General features: G+C 36.9%; 1 protein-coding gene across 7 annotated transcripts in view; it reads right to left on the bottom strand.

The window, feature by feature from the left end:
• tns3.2 (tensin 3, tandem duplicate 2) overlaps positions 1-17,779 on the bottom strand; it is a 118,584-nt gene that overhangs the window by 8,629 nt on the left and 92,176 nt on the right. For all 7 annotated transcript variants that reach the window (XM_068215549.2, XM_073933160.1, XM_073933163.1 and 4 more), the window contains 4 exon segments: positions 10,171-10,327; positions 6,171-6,529; positions 6,000-6,086; positions 3,559-3,690 (listed from right to left, as the gene is read on the bottom strand). In XM_068215549.2, coding sequence (XP_068071650.2) covers positions 3,559-3,690; positions 6,000-6,086; positions 6,171-6,529; positions 10,171-10,327 — 735 coding nt within the window.

Below are 17,779 nucleotides of genomic sequence, written 5' to 3'. Positions count from 1 at the left end.
CGTATAAGCGCTGACTGACAGACGCGCTCCGTACAATAAACTGATCCCAGATCAGCGTCTGTACACGCCATTTACAGAGGAGCAAAGAGGAGCGGGTGTATGTTTAAACTGACAAATACACTGAATAATATGTAAACATCTCCGTCCTCCATGTTTTATTGTAAACAGCTTATTTTCTCCTAAATGAGCACAAACAGTTTCTAAAGTAATGGACTGCTTTCATTAAAGATCTGTGCATTCTTACAGAGACACCTCTGTTATCAAACTAAACAAAACATGAGATTCATTGCCGCTTACTTGTTTGATAACAGAAGTGTCCTTTTAAATGGCGTGTACAGACGCTGATCTGGGATCAGTTTATTGTACGGAGCGCGTCTGTCAGTCAGCGCTTATACGTGCATTCGCTGGTTCAGAGGTTGCAAAGTGAAAGGCGACGATCGACGCACAGATTTAATGTAAATAAAGTTTGATAGAATGGTAAAATATGGGAGAATTTCGGCAAAAACGGGAGGGTTTACATGAGTGAGGTGAACAGGAAGTGTTTGTGGAGAAACAGTTTTGCAAGAGAACGCAAAACATCTTTGCGAGGGAACGCAAAACATCTTTGCGAGGGAACGCAAAACTGCGAGAGAACGCAAAAAACTTAGAAATATATATTTTCCTCCCATTCATTTTTTTTCTTTCACCCATTTTTTTTTCACCCAGCCAATTTTTTCCTCCTCCACTACGTCCCTTCTGGGGTTCCGTACTATGCAGTGGAATTTATATCTAGATTGTTAAAATATTTATTAAAAAAGAGAAACTGTTCTCTGTTTTTAATGGAACTCTAAATATGTTTCTCTGCCCTACCATCTGTTAATAATAGTTTAGAAATAACCAGAGGTCTTGTCTCGTTTTTTAATCATGAATATGTTTCAGAAAGACTTCCTACATTTTACCCTAATCATCAGTTCTTCTGGTGTTTAGGAACAATAGTAAGCATCCTACTTCCTTTTTAAACCCTCATCCTGGCAAAGCAGGCCAGGTTTCTGAACGCCAAAACAGGCATATTTGATGTTAACAATAGACCAATAACAATATAAGTGTTTATGAAGTACAATGAGCTCTTATCTCTAGAGATAATGAAAAAATTAAACTCCCCGTGACACAGAAAAAACTGATAAAGTAACAGCATAACCTGTGAAATCCTATGAAGAGCTGTGAATCGGATGGGGACGGACCGTGTGTGTTGCATCTTTGTGTGTGTGTGTGTTGCATTTGTGTTTGTGTGTGCCTCCCTTCCTTCCTCTGATTAAGAGCCATGCCGTGTTTACAGAGGGGCTCTGGATATGAACGCTCCAGCTGTGCTCACACTCATTCAGCTGTTCCTCACACAATAGTGTTGGGATGTCCTGCTTTCCAAGGTCCTAATGTCCGTTAAATATTTCCCCATGGTTGCTCTGTATAATACATACAGGCCGTTTTCCTACCAGGTATTAAAGGTTCACGAAACACCTAAACAAATTTTTTGAGCTGTTGACAGTCATATATATGTGTCTCACGCTGCTATAAACACTATTAGGACACATATATTCCACGAAAAACTGAAAATAGGTTGTTTTTGTGTTTTTTAAGCAAATTCGTTCATCCAGTTTGAAACAAATTTTTGAAGCTCCGTCACGCCGATTAGATCCTTTTGTGTTTTCCAGTGTGTAGACTGGCTGTCTGTACCTGAGAGTACTTCATGACGTATCTGAGTGTGCTGCATTCATTCATGAGAAAGACTTGGCTCAAACCAATCAGCGCGCTCTATTGTGTATGAGGTGCAACTTCATTAATATGCATGCATATCTTCCAAGACTGTTTTTACCTATACAATGTTCAGACGGCAGAGAGACGCCATGTTGTGTTGCCAAAACAAGTAAGAGAAGAAGAATTGTTTGGAGACACGGGTCGTCAGTGTTGTGTTTGTAGTTTGCTGCAACGAAGGTTTTCGTTTTTATTTTCCCGCTATGAGAGCGCAGCTGGACTAACATGTGGATCAATGCATGTGACACGCGACAAAACATCGTGTCTAAGGACCCGAGAACTTTTCGTATCTGGAAATGGTGAAATTCTGATTTGCTGCTTGTCTCCTTTTAAAAAAGACGCGGCTCCAGTTGGTGTTGATTGTCCGTTCTACAGATTTGTTAAGTAAGCGATCAGTGGTCTTTGTTTATTCATTTATTTATTAGGCAAAGTTAGTTCGTATCATCAGCAGTACTCTTTCAGTGTTTAAAGACAGACCTTAGTCAAAATTATTTCTAAGTTACTAAAGTTTACCGTACGTTAATATCACTACAATATTATAGATTGAAAGATCCGCTGTAAATGCTGCTCTCCGAGTGTAAACATGTAAACATCGCAATCAAACTATCACCATCGTGGGGGATTTTCACTGCATTTTGTGACAGGAATAACAGACACGGCTTTCTAACGCTACCTTCCTAGTGCATCTAAGTTACAGAGAAATTCAGAGGGTTTTATCCTCTCATTTGCCATGCAGTATCAAACATTGCATTAAAAATACACGCTTACAGCAGTTCCTCGAATCAAATACCTCATGTCACGAGGGGCATGAATGAAATTCCTGAATGAAAGTACCAAACTGCAATTAAAGTCCACCATTTAATAATTTGTCAAATAATGAGATTACTGATGTCCATGTAAACACAGTCACTGATCAGCATGTGCCCAAACCAAAACTCCCATTTTTATGCAAATTTTATGCTCTTTCCCTCCTCCGACAATCCCCACTAAACAGAGCTGGATACGCCCACTTTCCTGACTTTTTTCAAACTAGAAGTGTGAAAACACCCTGCTGAAACAGGGGAGTTTCGTGGCCCTTTAACATATATTTACATTGATCTGATTACAAACATTCAAATATAAAACATGGGCCTTAGATGTAATGGAAAATTCCTATTTACCTGTTTTATACTCACACACAATGCTTAAACCAGAAAAAGTACTTTAATATATATATATATATATATATATATATATATATATATATATATATATATATATATATTTATTTTATTTATTTTTTTTTTTTACACCAGGTATTTGTTTAATTTTATAAATTTCAAACAGTTTATGGGCAAGTTATATGCAAGGATTTTTGACAATGGTCCTAGTATGACCACTTTACATTACTTTCCAATAATTCAACAGCCTGCTGTTCATTATGCTGTTATACAATGATCATCACACCTAAAGATGTTATTTAGATTCTGTTTTTTATGACATTTGTCAGTTTTATGTCCTCAATCTACTCCTGTGTGTAGTAACATTGTAATATTATTTTGTTTTGATAAAATTTTTCTGAAAGTTGTAGGCTTTGAAATTAATGAAACCATTCGGCATAGTGATATGCCACTGTATTGCCTGGAACTACATCAGCTGTGCGTTAATCTAAAAATAACTGCACATTTTAGAATCAGTCAATCAGCATAAAGAAATCAACAGTTTGCCCATTCAGTGAGTCATCGTTCAGCTTGAGTTGCCTTAAGGAATTCATGAGCAGGATTTTCATACCTTTCCTGCTTGTCTGTAGAACAGTGGGAGGGGGCGTGGCCACCTTCATGGCCAATCCGTACGCTCCTCTGAATGAGTGACTGTCCCTGATGATGAAGGAGCCAGGCTCTTTATCCTTCAGAACGGAAATAGCTACGAGAATATAAAATAAACAGCACTGATGCATTAGGTTGCCACTTTAAATACACAAAAAATATATGTGTTGGACAGGGTTGCCAGGTCTGCATAACAACAGTCACCTGTTTGCTGTAGCCCAATCATATTATGTATATTGCTGTGGGCCAAATTTTGTTCGAAATGTATTACATTGTAAAAGTAGTTCAATTCCATTGGAAATCTGCAAACTTGGCAACAATGGTGATGGAAGCTGCTTTGAGATCCATATTAAGATAACAATTTACAATTTCTTTTACAAAACATACAGTGACAAGCAGCACTTTACTAAATAATATTTTGTTTTACAAAAGTATTATTATTTTATTAAATTTTCAAAAACTCTACATGATCTGGGATTTTGTTACAAAATTTTTTATGTAATGCAGCACTGGAATGGAGTCAAAAGAACAATTTTTAAGCTGATTAATATAACGTGAATGAACCATCTGACCAAACTGATTTTCTAAAAGGAATTTAGAAGGAATTTTAATTGCTTAATATGACAGCTGAACCGCTCTATGGCTGGCTAAAAAACCATCAATAAAAAAAGTGGCTGAGAGAGAAAGAAGTAATTTTTTGTACTTTTATTGAATTCAACCAAATGTTGGGACAAATACAAACACTTAGGGAATTTGACCCATACCAATCATTCAAACATTTTTTGTCAATAATAATGTTGTTTAAAGAAAAGAACACTTTTTTTAAAGCAATCTATCTATCATATATACATATATATATATATATATATACGTATGTATATATGTATGTATATATATATATATATATATATACACATACATACATATATATATATATATATATATATATATATATATATATATATATATATATATATATATATATATATATATATATATATATATATACATACATACATATATATATATATATATATATATATATATATATATATATATATATATATATATATATACATACATACATACATACATACATACATACATATATATATATATATACACACACACATACACACATCGCACATATTTCAAAAACATGCTGTTCTTGACCTAAGTTGAAGACTCTTGGAAATGTATTTGAAAAAAAAAAAAACCTTTTCTTGAAAACGTACACATCAAATTACTTAAAAGTAACATTTGCAAAGATAATAATATATATTTTTATTTCAAATAAAATCTGTTCTTTTGCAATTTATATTAATGTAAAGAAAATGCCTCACCCTCATGCCTCAACAATGATCTGCTCCTGAGATATGACTAGTTCCAAACGCAATCTGCGTGTGCAGAAATCCACAGATTTCCACAGATTTTAAACTCATCATTGAGTATATATATTTACTTGTGTAAATGTGTGTATATTTATATTGATTCAGTTTTAAATTATTTATATTAAAATATTTAAATGTTTATAGGAATTATTTACAATACAGTTTATAAAGTAATATTTTCTGTCTTTTAGTAGATATATTATATGGAACTTGCATTGTTTACCAAATAAGTGGATCTAATTGGTTTTGCATTGTAAACATTAAATAAAAGTTAAAAATGTTTTTTTTTTTTTTCCAATATTAAGTTTTTAGTTACGATACTCCTAAAATTCTGCGTAAATTCGCAGATTTAAAAAAAAATTCTCTGCAGAAATAGCAAAAAAAAAGTCTGCAGATTCAGAGTCTGGCCCTAGATATGACTTATTCGTACAGTTGTCTGGTTACTAGTGTCTGACAATCCAGTTTGTTGGATAAAATCTGATTGAAACAAGTTGCTGAGACTTATTTCAGTATGCTGATTCATACTCAGATTGAGTATGAGTAAGTCATATTGAGTAGGGCTGGCTCTGTCCTTTCGCACATCATTTCCCTTTAAGCAAACTAATGGTAACAGGTGCGGGGTTAAAAATATCAGACTTTAATTGAAGATTACCAAAACAAAAAAACAAAACATTCATCAGTGGATTATTTTGCATGGATTAATTCTTCTCCTAAAAATTAACACCATGCTCCAGCAAAATAAACCTTGTAAATTTTAATTTCACATGGACTTTAAGAGATGCTATTGCCAGTCTGAATGAAAAGAGCTCAAGCACTGTTTTTCTGCAGTGTTCTGGTTCTGAGGCATGTTAATGTTGTTATATAATTGCTGCAAGGAAGATTTAAATGGTTGCTAGGGTGCTTAAAAATGCACATTAAGACTACACATTCTAATGACATTTTTGACACAATTTTTCATCAAATAACCATGACATCATGGGCAACACCAAGCGTACTGAGCATGTAATATTGTTACCTTGCTCTCTCGAAATATCCGGCTTGTACCAGAACTTTGAAGTATCCTGAACAAACTTCACATTTTCAGGTTTACTGGCCATGAAATCTGCAAACCAGAACAATATCAGATTATCTGCCATAGTGAACCCGACAGTGTGTGTGTGTGCTTGCAGACAAACACTCAGCTAACCTGGACTCGGTGTGGATCTGGAGGGTGAGGTGTTGTGACTGGCGTAGGATGTGCTGACAGTGCTCCTGCTGAGCGGGAAACTCAACGTGTTCTCTGATCCGTCAGTCCCGCGTCTCTTCAGGGGCAGAAGTGGAGGCTGAGCCACATCCAGACCCAGAGCCTCCAGGCCCTCCACTGCCTCCAGCAGGCTGCTCTCCAGACTTCCCATATCCAGAACGGAGGACAGGCTCCGAGGGGCTCTGCGAGGGGAACTGTGGGAGTTCGGGGCTGAGAGGGTGAGCGGTGGGGAGGGTTGAGGTGTGTAGTGACTTAACGGGGTACTGGATCCACCCTCTAACCAGGAATGAGCTGGAGTGGGGCTGTACAAACAAGAGAAAACAGCAAAGGGTTATTCAATATATCCTGCTCATAGACAAACACACACCCGGCCAGTGTGTTTACACTTTGTTAAATATAGACAAGATACACAATAGACCACACATGCTGCCCTGTTGTTACTGAAATGCAGGAATTTACGTGGCTGTTGGAAATGTAGTAAGAACATTCTGGTTGAAACTGGAGATGGTACACAGATGAGATTATAGAAGCACATGGAGAAGGGAATAGAAACATACTATTTTAATATATTAATGATATACAAACATAAACACAAAACCATAACGTAATCAATGAAGCAATGTGACCAAACAAAGAATGAAAGGATCAGAGGAACCTAAAAAGACAGACTGATTAGCTGAATGACAGACAAGAGGAACTGATAATGAGCTAAATGACGACAGGAAAGAGAACAAAGGAAAACTGAACTGAACCAAAAGTTCTTTCTTTCTGTTTGTCCGTCTGTCTCTGTTTATAATAGTATTTTTTTAACAATAAAGTTTTGGGGCCCTATCATATACCCGGCGCAATGTGGCGCAAGGCGCAGCGCAATAGTCTTTTGGTAGTTTCGGCTTGGCGCAAGAGTCGTTTTGAGGCGTTGCCCTACGCTGTTTAAATAGCAAATGCATTAGCGCTCATTTGTGTGCCCATAGGCGTTCTGGTCTAAAAAGGGAGGCGTTCTGAGGCGCACTGCTGGCGCGTTGCTATTTCGAGAAACTATAATAGATTTTTCATTAGACCAAAACAAACATGGCCTAAACTCCGGCGCAGAGTTGCGCCTCGCTTACACACTGCTTAATACGCACAAGAGAGCAATAGGCAAATATCTTTACATATGAAAAAATTTAAATATTAAGGATATATATAGGATATAATAAGAATAGATATAGAATATAAATATAAAGGATTAAAATATTACAAAACCTATTATTTTCTAGCCTATATAAATATGAAAAATCACTGCTTTTATGTCTTCTTCATCTCGGGAGGCTTTTTCAGTTCATTCATAACAATTTGCTTTTGTATAATGTTATTATTATTAGCAGTATTATTTATTATATCCATATTTATATTTGTTTTATTAAAAACAAGCTTAGATTTGCCCACCTGTCAGGTTTTAGACCATATGGGGCACAGCATGTGTTTTAGGATATAACTCAGGTTTTTGAGCACACTTCGTTAATATTGTTCATTTATTCGTTTGCTGGAAATTAGAACTGAATTTAGAAATAGTTTTGAAACGAATTTTTGAGCTTAAAAAGCGCAATTATTTATTTATAGACTAATTGATGTCTGTGCGTAAAGGTTTGCCTATCCAAGAGCGAAAGTGAAAGTAGATCCATTATCTCTCATTCTCACGCAGTAGATGCTCTGTTTCACAGTTTTCTGTTAAAACACTGTCAACTGTTAACTGTTTGCTTGTGAAATGCTCATTTTTTCCACTTAGACTTACTTTGCGTCCTGTAAATAGCGAATGCGCTCTTGGCGCGACGCAGCTGGGTCTTAAAGGGAATGGGAGATGAGACTCTAATTGGTTTATTCTCAAAACACACCTATAACTCATTAAGAAAATAAACTCAACCCTTTTAGACCATGCGCCACAGCGCAAAGCGGATTTTCCCGTCCTTAAATTAGCTAAAATGCGTTCTGACACGCCCTGAAAGCGTTTGCGCCCTGCGTTTTGCGCTCTGCGCATGGACCGTCAAAATAGAGCCCATAATGTTAATAAAGCATGTGTGTGCATTTATGTATGTATGCATGTATGCAGAGGCAAACTAGCCATCTGGCAGACCGGGCAGTTTCCCGCTGGGCCATTGTACTTTTTAGGTTAGGCTGATCATCATCTTATGATCTGATCGACCCATGAAACACCTAGCAGACTGTCTTGTTTTTCTGCCTAATTAATTGACGAGGCTGTGGTCTACGACGCTCTGAAAGAAAAATGTTTCTTTTCCGGACAGACTAGCCCATGTGACACAATTTTCAGCCCATTGGTTCGTTTCTTTAATGACATTGGGCTGAACCAGTCACAAACTTCCATTTTGGGCTCGGTGTATGCGCGCAACGTCGGTGTGTATTTGTCAAAATAGTCGAGAATCACGCCTGTTTCTCACCCCACGCGCGAGGAAGAGCAGAAGCGATGAGCAGGCGTTTACCTTTTGTGTCTGCAGCGCGCAGCGGAGCACAGATCAATATATTCCAGTCTATACTATCTAGTTACTTATCTGTCCATTAGGGCTGCTCGATTATGGGAAAAATCATAATCACGATTATTTTGGTCATAATTGTAATCACGATTATTCAAAACGATTATAAGTTGAAGTCAAAATTATTCGTCCTTCAGTGAATTTATTTTTATATATAAATATTTCCCAATTGATGTTTAACAGAGGGATTTTTTTACAGTATTTCCTATAATCTTTTTTTCTTCTGGAGAAAGGCTTATTTGTTTTGTTTCAGCCAGAATAAAAGCAAGTTTGAATATTTTGAAACCTATTTTAATAGCTCGATATTATTGGCCCCTTTAAGCAATATATATGTTTGATTGTCTGCAGAAGAAACTACTGTTATACAATGACTTGTCTATTTACCCTAATTAAGCCTTTGAATGTCACTGTGAGCTGAATATCTTAAAAAACATCTAGTAAAATATAATGTACTGTCATCATAGCAAAGATAAAAGAAATCAGTTATTAGAAATGAGTTATTAAATCTGTTATGTTTAAACTGTGCTTTAAGCATCTTCACTGTATTATTAATTTTATTATTGATTAATAATAAAATCAGTCTCCAGCAGCAGGAATATTGCACGCTGTCACTTTAAGAATAGTGTGGCTCTGATATGGTTTCTCTTTCTCGTGTCTTTTGATTCTCAACTTGTTTGTTTATTACACAAATGAGGGTTAATATGAATAATCACTAAACACCGCGCTCTGACACAAATGTGCATGTATTTGACCATAAAAGCGCTCACATTAAGATCGCGTTAGATGTGTGTGTGCTCTGCTGTCCGAGGCTAAGCGCGGCGCGCGCACAAACACACACACACACACACACTCTACCTGTCCGAGGCTAAGCGCGGCGCACATACACACACAACAGCATGTGCTCTTTTGCGCTTGCTTTTAGTCATTTTCACGTGGAACTGAGCTTTGCAGAGGCAAAGAGTTTTCACAGAATTTTCACACGTGTACAACTGGAAAGGGGGCGGTACGTGATGGAATAATCGTTTATCTCAATTAATGGCTTTTCATAATCGTTAAAAGCCATAATTGAAATCGAAATCGGATTTTCGATTAATTGCACAGCCCTACAGTCCATATAAATAAACTTTTTTTAATAAACTTTTCGTCTGCACCAAGGCCCGCGGCAACTTCCTCCTATAATGCTGTTTCCATAACCTGCAAGTCTTTATTTTACTGTCTCTATTCCTGTATTAGAATATATCATTTATTTATTTATTTGCTGCCAAGAGTTGATGAACTATAAGTTAAAATTTCACAATCTAATAGTGGAATAAATGAAAACAATTTAATATCCAATTTTCCAATAATCCAATAATCAAGACTCTGCATCTTCTCTGCATCCCCATTGGCTGTTATTGTTACTGACTGACAGATGCTACCTGTCCGCATTGACCAATGGACTGGGGGTGGAGATCGAGTGCAGTGATCCGAACATCCTCTGGCAGGAGGCGGGACTTCCTGTGACATCAGAATGGAAGATCTCTCCGTCAGATGACATAGATGTGTGTGTCATGCTGTCTGTGAATCCTCTCGACTCTGCAAGAGAACACACAAAAAGAGATTTTAAGAGTTGAACACAGACACAACCACACACACACACACACACACACACACACACACACACACGTTGGACCGATTTCTTCTGAAAGATTCCATTTAGTATGAGCAATGTCTTGTTGAACGCCCCCACAATATTTGAAGACCTGTGCTGTGCAACCTGCTACCAGCAGCCAAATCCAGGTAATAAATCAAGTGGTATTATTGGATCAGGGGTTGTATGGGGAGTTGGGCTTGTGGCTTTGGCTGAAGCCCATACACACGCATTCTTCAGATTGCACACATAACAAACCACAGGGGAGAGACTGCAGGAATTTCTCTCTGTTTGCCTCCTGCTCCCTCCCTTTCTGTCTGCAAACTGATGAATTTAATCTCATCAATTTTGTGGCGTATCCTCGTCGACCCTTTGAAAATGTACGTGCTATTATTATATATACACACAAAAAAACTAAAACAGCTTCATGGAGCGATTAGAAGCATATAATGAAGAGGAAAATAATAATTGTGGATAATGAGACGAATTAAGAAGAATTAAAAATATTTCGTGTTGATGACTTTCATCTATATGCGTTTTCATCCTGTACATTCATATTTCTTTCCCACTGAAGTGACTAGATCACTTTCTTTTGATAACAGGTGATCGGTTAAGGTTGCAAATGTTATAGTTTAGGAAGAATCTGTTAGAAATGCAAAGACAAATGTTTGTATTGTTTTCCTCCCCAGTAAAATTGTTTTCAAGCGTTTATCGTGCGTCTCTAAAAAGGATATTTCATATATTCATATTCCAGTGAAATATATTCATGAATTGTTTGAGGTCATAAAACATTAGGGCTGGGCGATTTGGCCTAAAATAAAAGTCTTGATTAACTGAACAATTTTACCTTGATTTTGATTAATGAAAGATTATTTTATTTGTTTATTTATTTATTTTTTGCCCTCATAGTTCAGTTTTGTACAGTAAATATGTTCACAAATTACAAGTGAGAGATTTCGGAATGAAGGGTGCATTACTTGATTTCAAAATAACTGAAGAAAACACACACTTATCTGCTATCTATGGTTATTTATTGAACATCAGCATTGAACAACTGAAATTAAAACACACATTTCCTAAACCAGCAGTCACTTTTTTCTTTCATAAAAAAGTGAAAACAAATAACTTGCACTTTTGGAAACAAAATTAGTTATTTCCAATGTTTTCAAAAGTAGAAAATATCATTTTCAATGTAAATAATTTTATTGTAATGGGAAATATGCCATCTCAAGGCATATCTGGCGCAGCTTTCAATCATCGTCAATGTAATGCAAACGTGCAACGTGTAAATAAATTTTTCGAGAGGTGCGCGGGTATGTGGCCGTGCGAAGGTTGCGCTGGGCCACACCCGTATCTTTGACGCAGAAGTATAAATCAGCCTTAACAAAGTGGGGTCACATGACTCAACATGCGGTAGAGAAAGTAACTGAAAAAAACTTAAAAAATCCTAAAAAATCGATTATAGGTTCTGAATATCGATTTTATTTACTTTTCGATTAATTGCCCAGTTCTATAAAACTGTGTTTTCTAAATGGTTTAATTTTAATAATTCTAGTACATAAAAGAATTGTAAATATGACTAAAAGCTTAAAGAGATTATTATTTATGAATAAATGAAAAAAACAACAACTGATCAAATCAAATCAATTAATCCTGGACAGAATCACTTTTTTCAATTTTTTTTTCAAGTGAAAAAATGTATTTCCAAATTTGACATTTAAAAAATACTGTAAAAGAACATGAAAGCTCTGCAAAAGAAGTTTGTCCAGAGGAAAAATGGCCGTGCCCAACTGAGCCTGGTTGCTCTCAAGATTTTCTTACTTCACTTTCGACAATTGGTAAAGTTTGTTCCTCGCCACTGCCGCCACTGGCTTGCTTGGTTTGGGACATTTAGGAGCTGCGCGTCGATGGATTTGCTCTTAAGTGTTAAAACTTAAAGCAGAACTAAACTGAACTTCGACTCTGAAAACTGGACTGACACAGTTTCAATTTACTTGAACTTCTCATTTTGTTGAGCTGCTTTGACACAATCTGCATTGTAAAAGCACTACACTGAAAAAAAGTGTTGCATGCAGAACTGTTGCAAACAATTTATTTGTGTTGAATTTAAACAAACAAATTTAATTTAATAATGTTCAACTTAATTTGTTTGTTTAAATTCAGCCCGAATCAATTTACAACAACTTAACGTAAAAAAAAAATGAGTAAATCCAAGAAATCATCTTTGAATAATTGTTTTCATAAACATGAATTGAGCTATAAAAAAATGAAAGCATGTTTCTGCCATCACAGAAAAAAGATACAATTTTTTAAAGTCTATTTTCAAGTGATCATGTCTAAAAATGCGTGAAATTGTTGTTTTTGCATGTTTTACCGGGTTTAAACTGGGCTTTTATAAAAATGTAAAATTCTTACTTGATTTACATAACACTGGTCTTGATATATAGGTCCATGAAATGTAAATACATTTTTAAAATGTGTAAAAAATAACCAAAACTTGTTAATCCTTATAAAATAAACACATTGCTGCTTGAGGCTAGTTTGTTGTCAAGAGAAAAGTGACTCGCGTGCAAAATTTTAAGTCTGCAATTCCAACAGAGAGGCTATCTAGGCTGATGTTTTGAGTTACACAATCTTAACCAATAGTCTTTAAGTAACCATCCATTCCATAATTACTGCTCCACTCCCAGTGAATGTGTCTTCCTTTACTAATCAAACATGCACTGGAGCATCTTCTCCAGCCCTGACCACACATCTAACCCAAATCACAACATGTGATGGGTTGTCAAGGGGACGCTGTCTTTGAAATTATAACCAAGAGTACAGAAAAACATAAACAAACACACAAACAACATCTGCAGGTCGAAAATGTTTCCAAAAATAGACGCTGTGACCCACCCGAAAAACCCTGGAACTCATTCCCAAGACACAGGAATCCCCAAATCGCTTCCCAGAGATTCATCTGGTCTGCCTTTTGGCTGATCAAAACAGCAGCACAGCTGGTGACCGGCGCACGTTGAGATCAGGATGCAGGTGGTCAACATGGGACGCTGTTTTACTGCTGTCACACCAGGCATCTTAACAAGCTTGACCAGCAAGGCTTCCTTTTTAATCAACTTGACCTAAAAGACACATGCTGGGCCATCACTCTGGTTAACTTTTACTACTAAAGAGAGCAGCCACTGTCCACCATTTTGGCCCTGTTTAAAATCTAGCATTAAAGGGACAGTTCACCCCAAAAAGAAAATTGTTTCATCATTTACTCATTCTTGTCTTGCTTCAAATCCGTTTGGGTTACTTTAGGTTGCACTAGGGTTGGGCGGTATATCTAGTTCTGGGGATATATCGATATGATTCCCCAACGTGATGCGGGATTGTCCAATATCTCTCATATCGATATGGTTTGAGGCCACACATGTGCATTCTGTTTTAAACAGACCACTCTAAGGTAGCGCACAAACTCCACTTGCACAAATGTGCGCATGCGTAAATGAATGATTCACTCCATGAGTCAACCAAAAGATTTGTTTAAATGAACGAACCATTTAAGAACGACCCATCACTAACGTAACAAGGAGGAACATGCAGTCAGGTGTTGTATCGAATACCTGGACAACTCTGACACTGCCTCGCGTGCATGCGCGACACACAGCGCCTGCAGCTGTCACAGCAATTTTTTACATTGACAGAAAGACTTATCTTTAGATATCTTCGATATGTGCAAGGTTTGCACAATACATACATGTAAATGTGTAATACTGTGTGTTTCATATTTACATTCAATGTGGATCTTTTCTATCATACAACACTTTTTGTTGTGTTACTATTTACGTGTGTTCCTTATTTGCTCTGACAATTGGGTGGGGGGGGGGGGGGGTCTCCTCATCCACCACCAGTGTGCAGCATCCACCTGGATGATGCGACGACAGCCATTTTACATTACACCACACATCAGCTGATTGGTGGAGAGGAGACATGGAGACATGGATATTGGGGAGGGTTAGGAGGCCATGGACAGAGGCCAATGGGCAGATTTGGCCAGGATGCGGGGGTTAAACCCCTACTCTTTTTCGAAGGACATCCTGGGATTTTTAACGACCATAGAGAGTCGGGACCTCGGTTTAACGTCTTATCCGAAAGACGGCGCTCACTGAGCAGTACAGCGTCACCGTCACTATACTGGGGCATTAGTACCCACACAAACCACAGGTTGAGCGCCCCCTGCTGGCCTCACTAACACCAATTCCAGCAGCAACCTAGCTTTCCCATGTGGTCTCCCATTCAAGTACTGATCGGCACAGCCCTGCTTAGCTTCAGTGGGTGACCATGTGAGAGTTGCAGAGAGCTAGCTGCCGGCAGAACAATGTAGCTGTTTTCTATGGTTCTGTTTAATTTGTTATTTGCACAACAGCACAGTAGTGCTGTGTTTAGTGTTAAGCAGGAAAAATCCTGTACTGTATTTTATTTATCAAAGATTTTTTTTATAATTTGAAATGTTGTGTAACAGTTATAAGCAGGAGAAAAACCTGTACTGTATTTTATTTATCAAAGATTTTGACCAGCTGTTATTTTTTGTGCAGCTGTTTATTTGTAAACATGTGGGGAAACCCGTATTTGAATTTTATTTTGCTCAAAAAATGTTTAATAAATTTTTAATAAAGACTTTAAGTCTCAAGTAACCATACATGGGAAAATACTGGATATACATCATCTATCGTCATTCCTTCTAAAAATACAGAGATATGATTTTTGCCCATATCCCCAAGCCCAAGGTTGAACACAAAAACTGGATAATATGTTCGGAAAAAGTTGCCATTGATTTCCATTGTATTTTTTGTTCTTATTATGGATGTTAATGGCTGTCAACATTCTTCAAAATATATAGTTCTAGACATAAAAATTAAGGATTTTTACCTTTGGGTCAACTACCATTGAACAATCGAATCATGAAGATGAGGAAGAGACATTCTTTGTTACACCTAGTGTGTTATTTTGTCACTTTTATCCACTTTTGACCACTTTCTCGATTTCTTTGAGAGAAAAGTCTATAGTGGAAGCTTCATGCATGGCCTTTTTCTTATATTTCTATTTACTGTTCATCCAATCAGATTATGGCTGCAAAAGAAGACAAATGAAAACAGTAGAGAGAAAGCCTTATTGCTACAAAATTACACCAAATGCTGCTGGCTTGTGTTAAAACGAATGTTTTTTTCACCTTCAAACCAAACTTACACTTTCAGATGACAAAGTTTATAACTCAACTGGTGCACTTGTCTATTATGAATTACTAGGTTAATTCTAGGCAGTCTTTAAAGGATGTTTGAATGCATTTGACCATATAAGCATGTAAAATATGAAAGCAATCTGCACTAATGCTCTTTGACCATCTGGACAAGCTCAAAATAACCGGTTTACACCTGTATTTAGCATTGTCTACTTGTGATCAGATTGACAAAAAAAAAATGCATCTTAAGACGAGACAGCGTCTCAAAACTAGCACAAACCAGCCTGGTCTTGTGTAAACGTTCTTTTAGGTGAAAGAAAGTGGATCCAAATGGAGAAGAAAGGCATCCCAACATGATTCTCCTGAAACATCACAAACAGATGTCAGGGTCACATGAGGATTGCACCATCCAATGGGCCAAGAGGTCAATGATCTGCTGAATCACCCTTCAAAGAGAAAGGAAGATCTGGATGACCCTTCCAGGCAGAAGAAACAGTTCTGAAGGTCTAACAGCGTTTATGGAGGTGCAGGGTGGTTTAAAAATCAGTTCTGTTTTAAAAATCATATTCTCCATGTATTTCCAGAACATTTGATAACTTATATACTATAATAATTATAACATTAAAGTTGTACTCTTCTCGTCTAATTTTAGAATGGTTTTGAGTATGATTATGAAATATTTAAGGAAAGCATTTAATATAAATGTAACGAAGCAATACTACCATATGTATAAAAAAATTTGCTGAAACTTAGACTAAACCATAAAATATAATTAAAAATATTGAAGGGATAGTTCACCCAAGAATTTAAATTTACTGACTATTTATCCACCCTTAATTTTGATGAAAGTAGAAAACCTGTAACCATTGACTTCCATAGTATTTATTTTCCCTATATAAGTCAATGATTACAGGTTTTCAACTGACATTCAGCTGTAGAAAAAACTCAATTGTTTGGAAAGGGGGGCGGGGGGGGGGGGGGGGGGGGGGAAGGGGGGGGGGGTGTTAACTATCCCTTTAGATTAGTTTGATTAGTTTGTGTTGTTTCCGCTACATTCATTCTTCCACGGTGGGGCGCCATGCCAAAAATACATCCCGCCATGGCTACATTACAGATCTCATTCAAAACATTTAACTTTTTTATTAGCGGGTGATAATCGCACCAAAACATATTAAAAGGCAAGTGAATTATAACAGCGCAAACTTTTCTGTAACCGTAGTAGTGCTGTGCGTCCTTTTTTTAACCCTTAGTGTTACATGCTGACTGACAGGCGCGTGAGGCCAGCAAACACGACATATAGCCGTTTCACTTTACTTCAGGACGCGTTAATATCGCTCTGTAGGTCTATTAGAGACATTCATAAATATTCCAAGCAAATCTAATAAATGCTGGAGACATAAACGCACTAAATCGCACTTTAGCAGCGTTTATTTAAGAGCGCACAAGAAGATCTGCGCGCTCTTGAAGCGGCTTATATTTGAGGTGGCGTGCAAGAACTTTTGTGCACGAGCAGAGGAAATCAGCACGCAAGCAAAGAGATCCGCATGCTGTAGTCCAGGGGGTCACCAATCTCGGCCCTGGAGAGCTGGTGTCCCTGCAGGGTTTAGCTCCAACTTGCTTCAACACACCTGCCTGGGTGTTTCAAGTATACCTAGTAAGCTTGTTCAGGTGTGTTTGATTAGGGTTGGAGCTAAAATCTGCAGGGCACCGGCCCTCCAGGAACAAGTTTGGTGACCACTGCTGTAGGCTATAAATAAATGCGATCTCGACTTCTAATACTGCACTCACAATGCCACAGGTAGTTGGTAGATCTTTTTTTTATTTTTGGTAGATTTTTTTTTACTTATGAAAACAATTCAACTTTTTTGAAATGTTTATAAATAATCCCTGTTAACCGAGTGGTTTAACCAAAGGTTTATAAAGATTTCATTACTTTATAAGATTATTTTATGATTTTTATTGTTTGTGTGGATTTTTAATTACAAATATTGATCAGGAAACAAATAATAAATATGCCTGATGATAGCCTATTTGGTTCATGAGACTAAATTTGAATGGTGTGAATTTAGGTCTCTGACCAAAGTTTATATGTGAATAAAAGCCAAAATTAAATAACTTCGGACTTGATTAAACTAAACTTTTCTTCTTTTTTGTCTCTATTTGAATACTTTTG

The sequence above is a fragment of the Danio rerio genome, chromosome 20 (assembly GCF_049306965.1).
Source record: "Danio rerio strain Tuebingen ecotype United States chromosome 20, GRCz12tu, whole genome shotgun sequence".
NCBI classification, from domain to species: domain Eukaryota; kingdom Metazoa; phylum Chordata; class Actinopteri; order Cypriniformes; family Danionidae; genus Danio; species Danio rerio.
The sequence above is the reverse complement of the archived record's forward strand: the minus strand, read 5'-3'. Positions and strand labels throughout refer to the sequence as shown.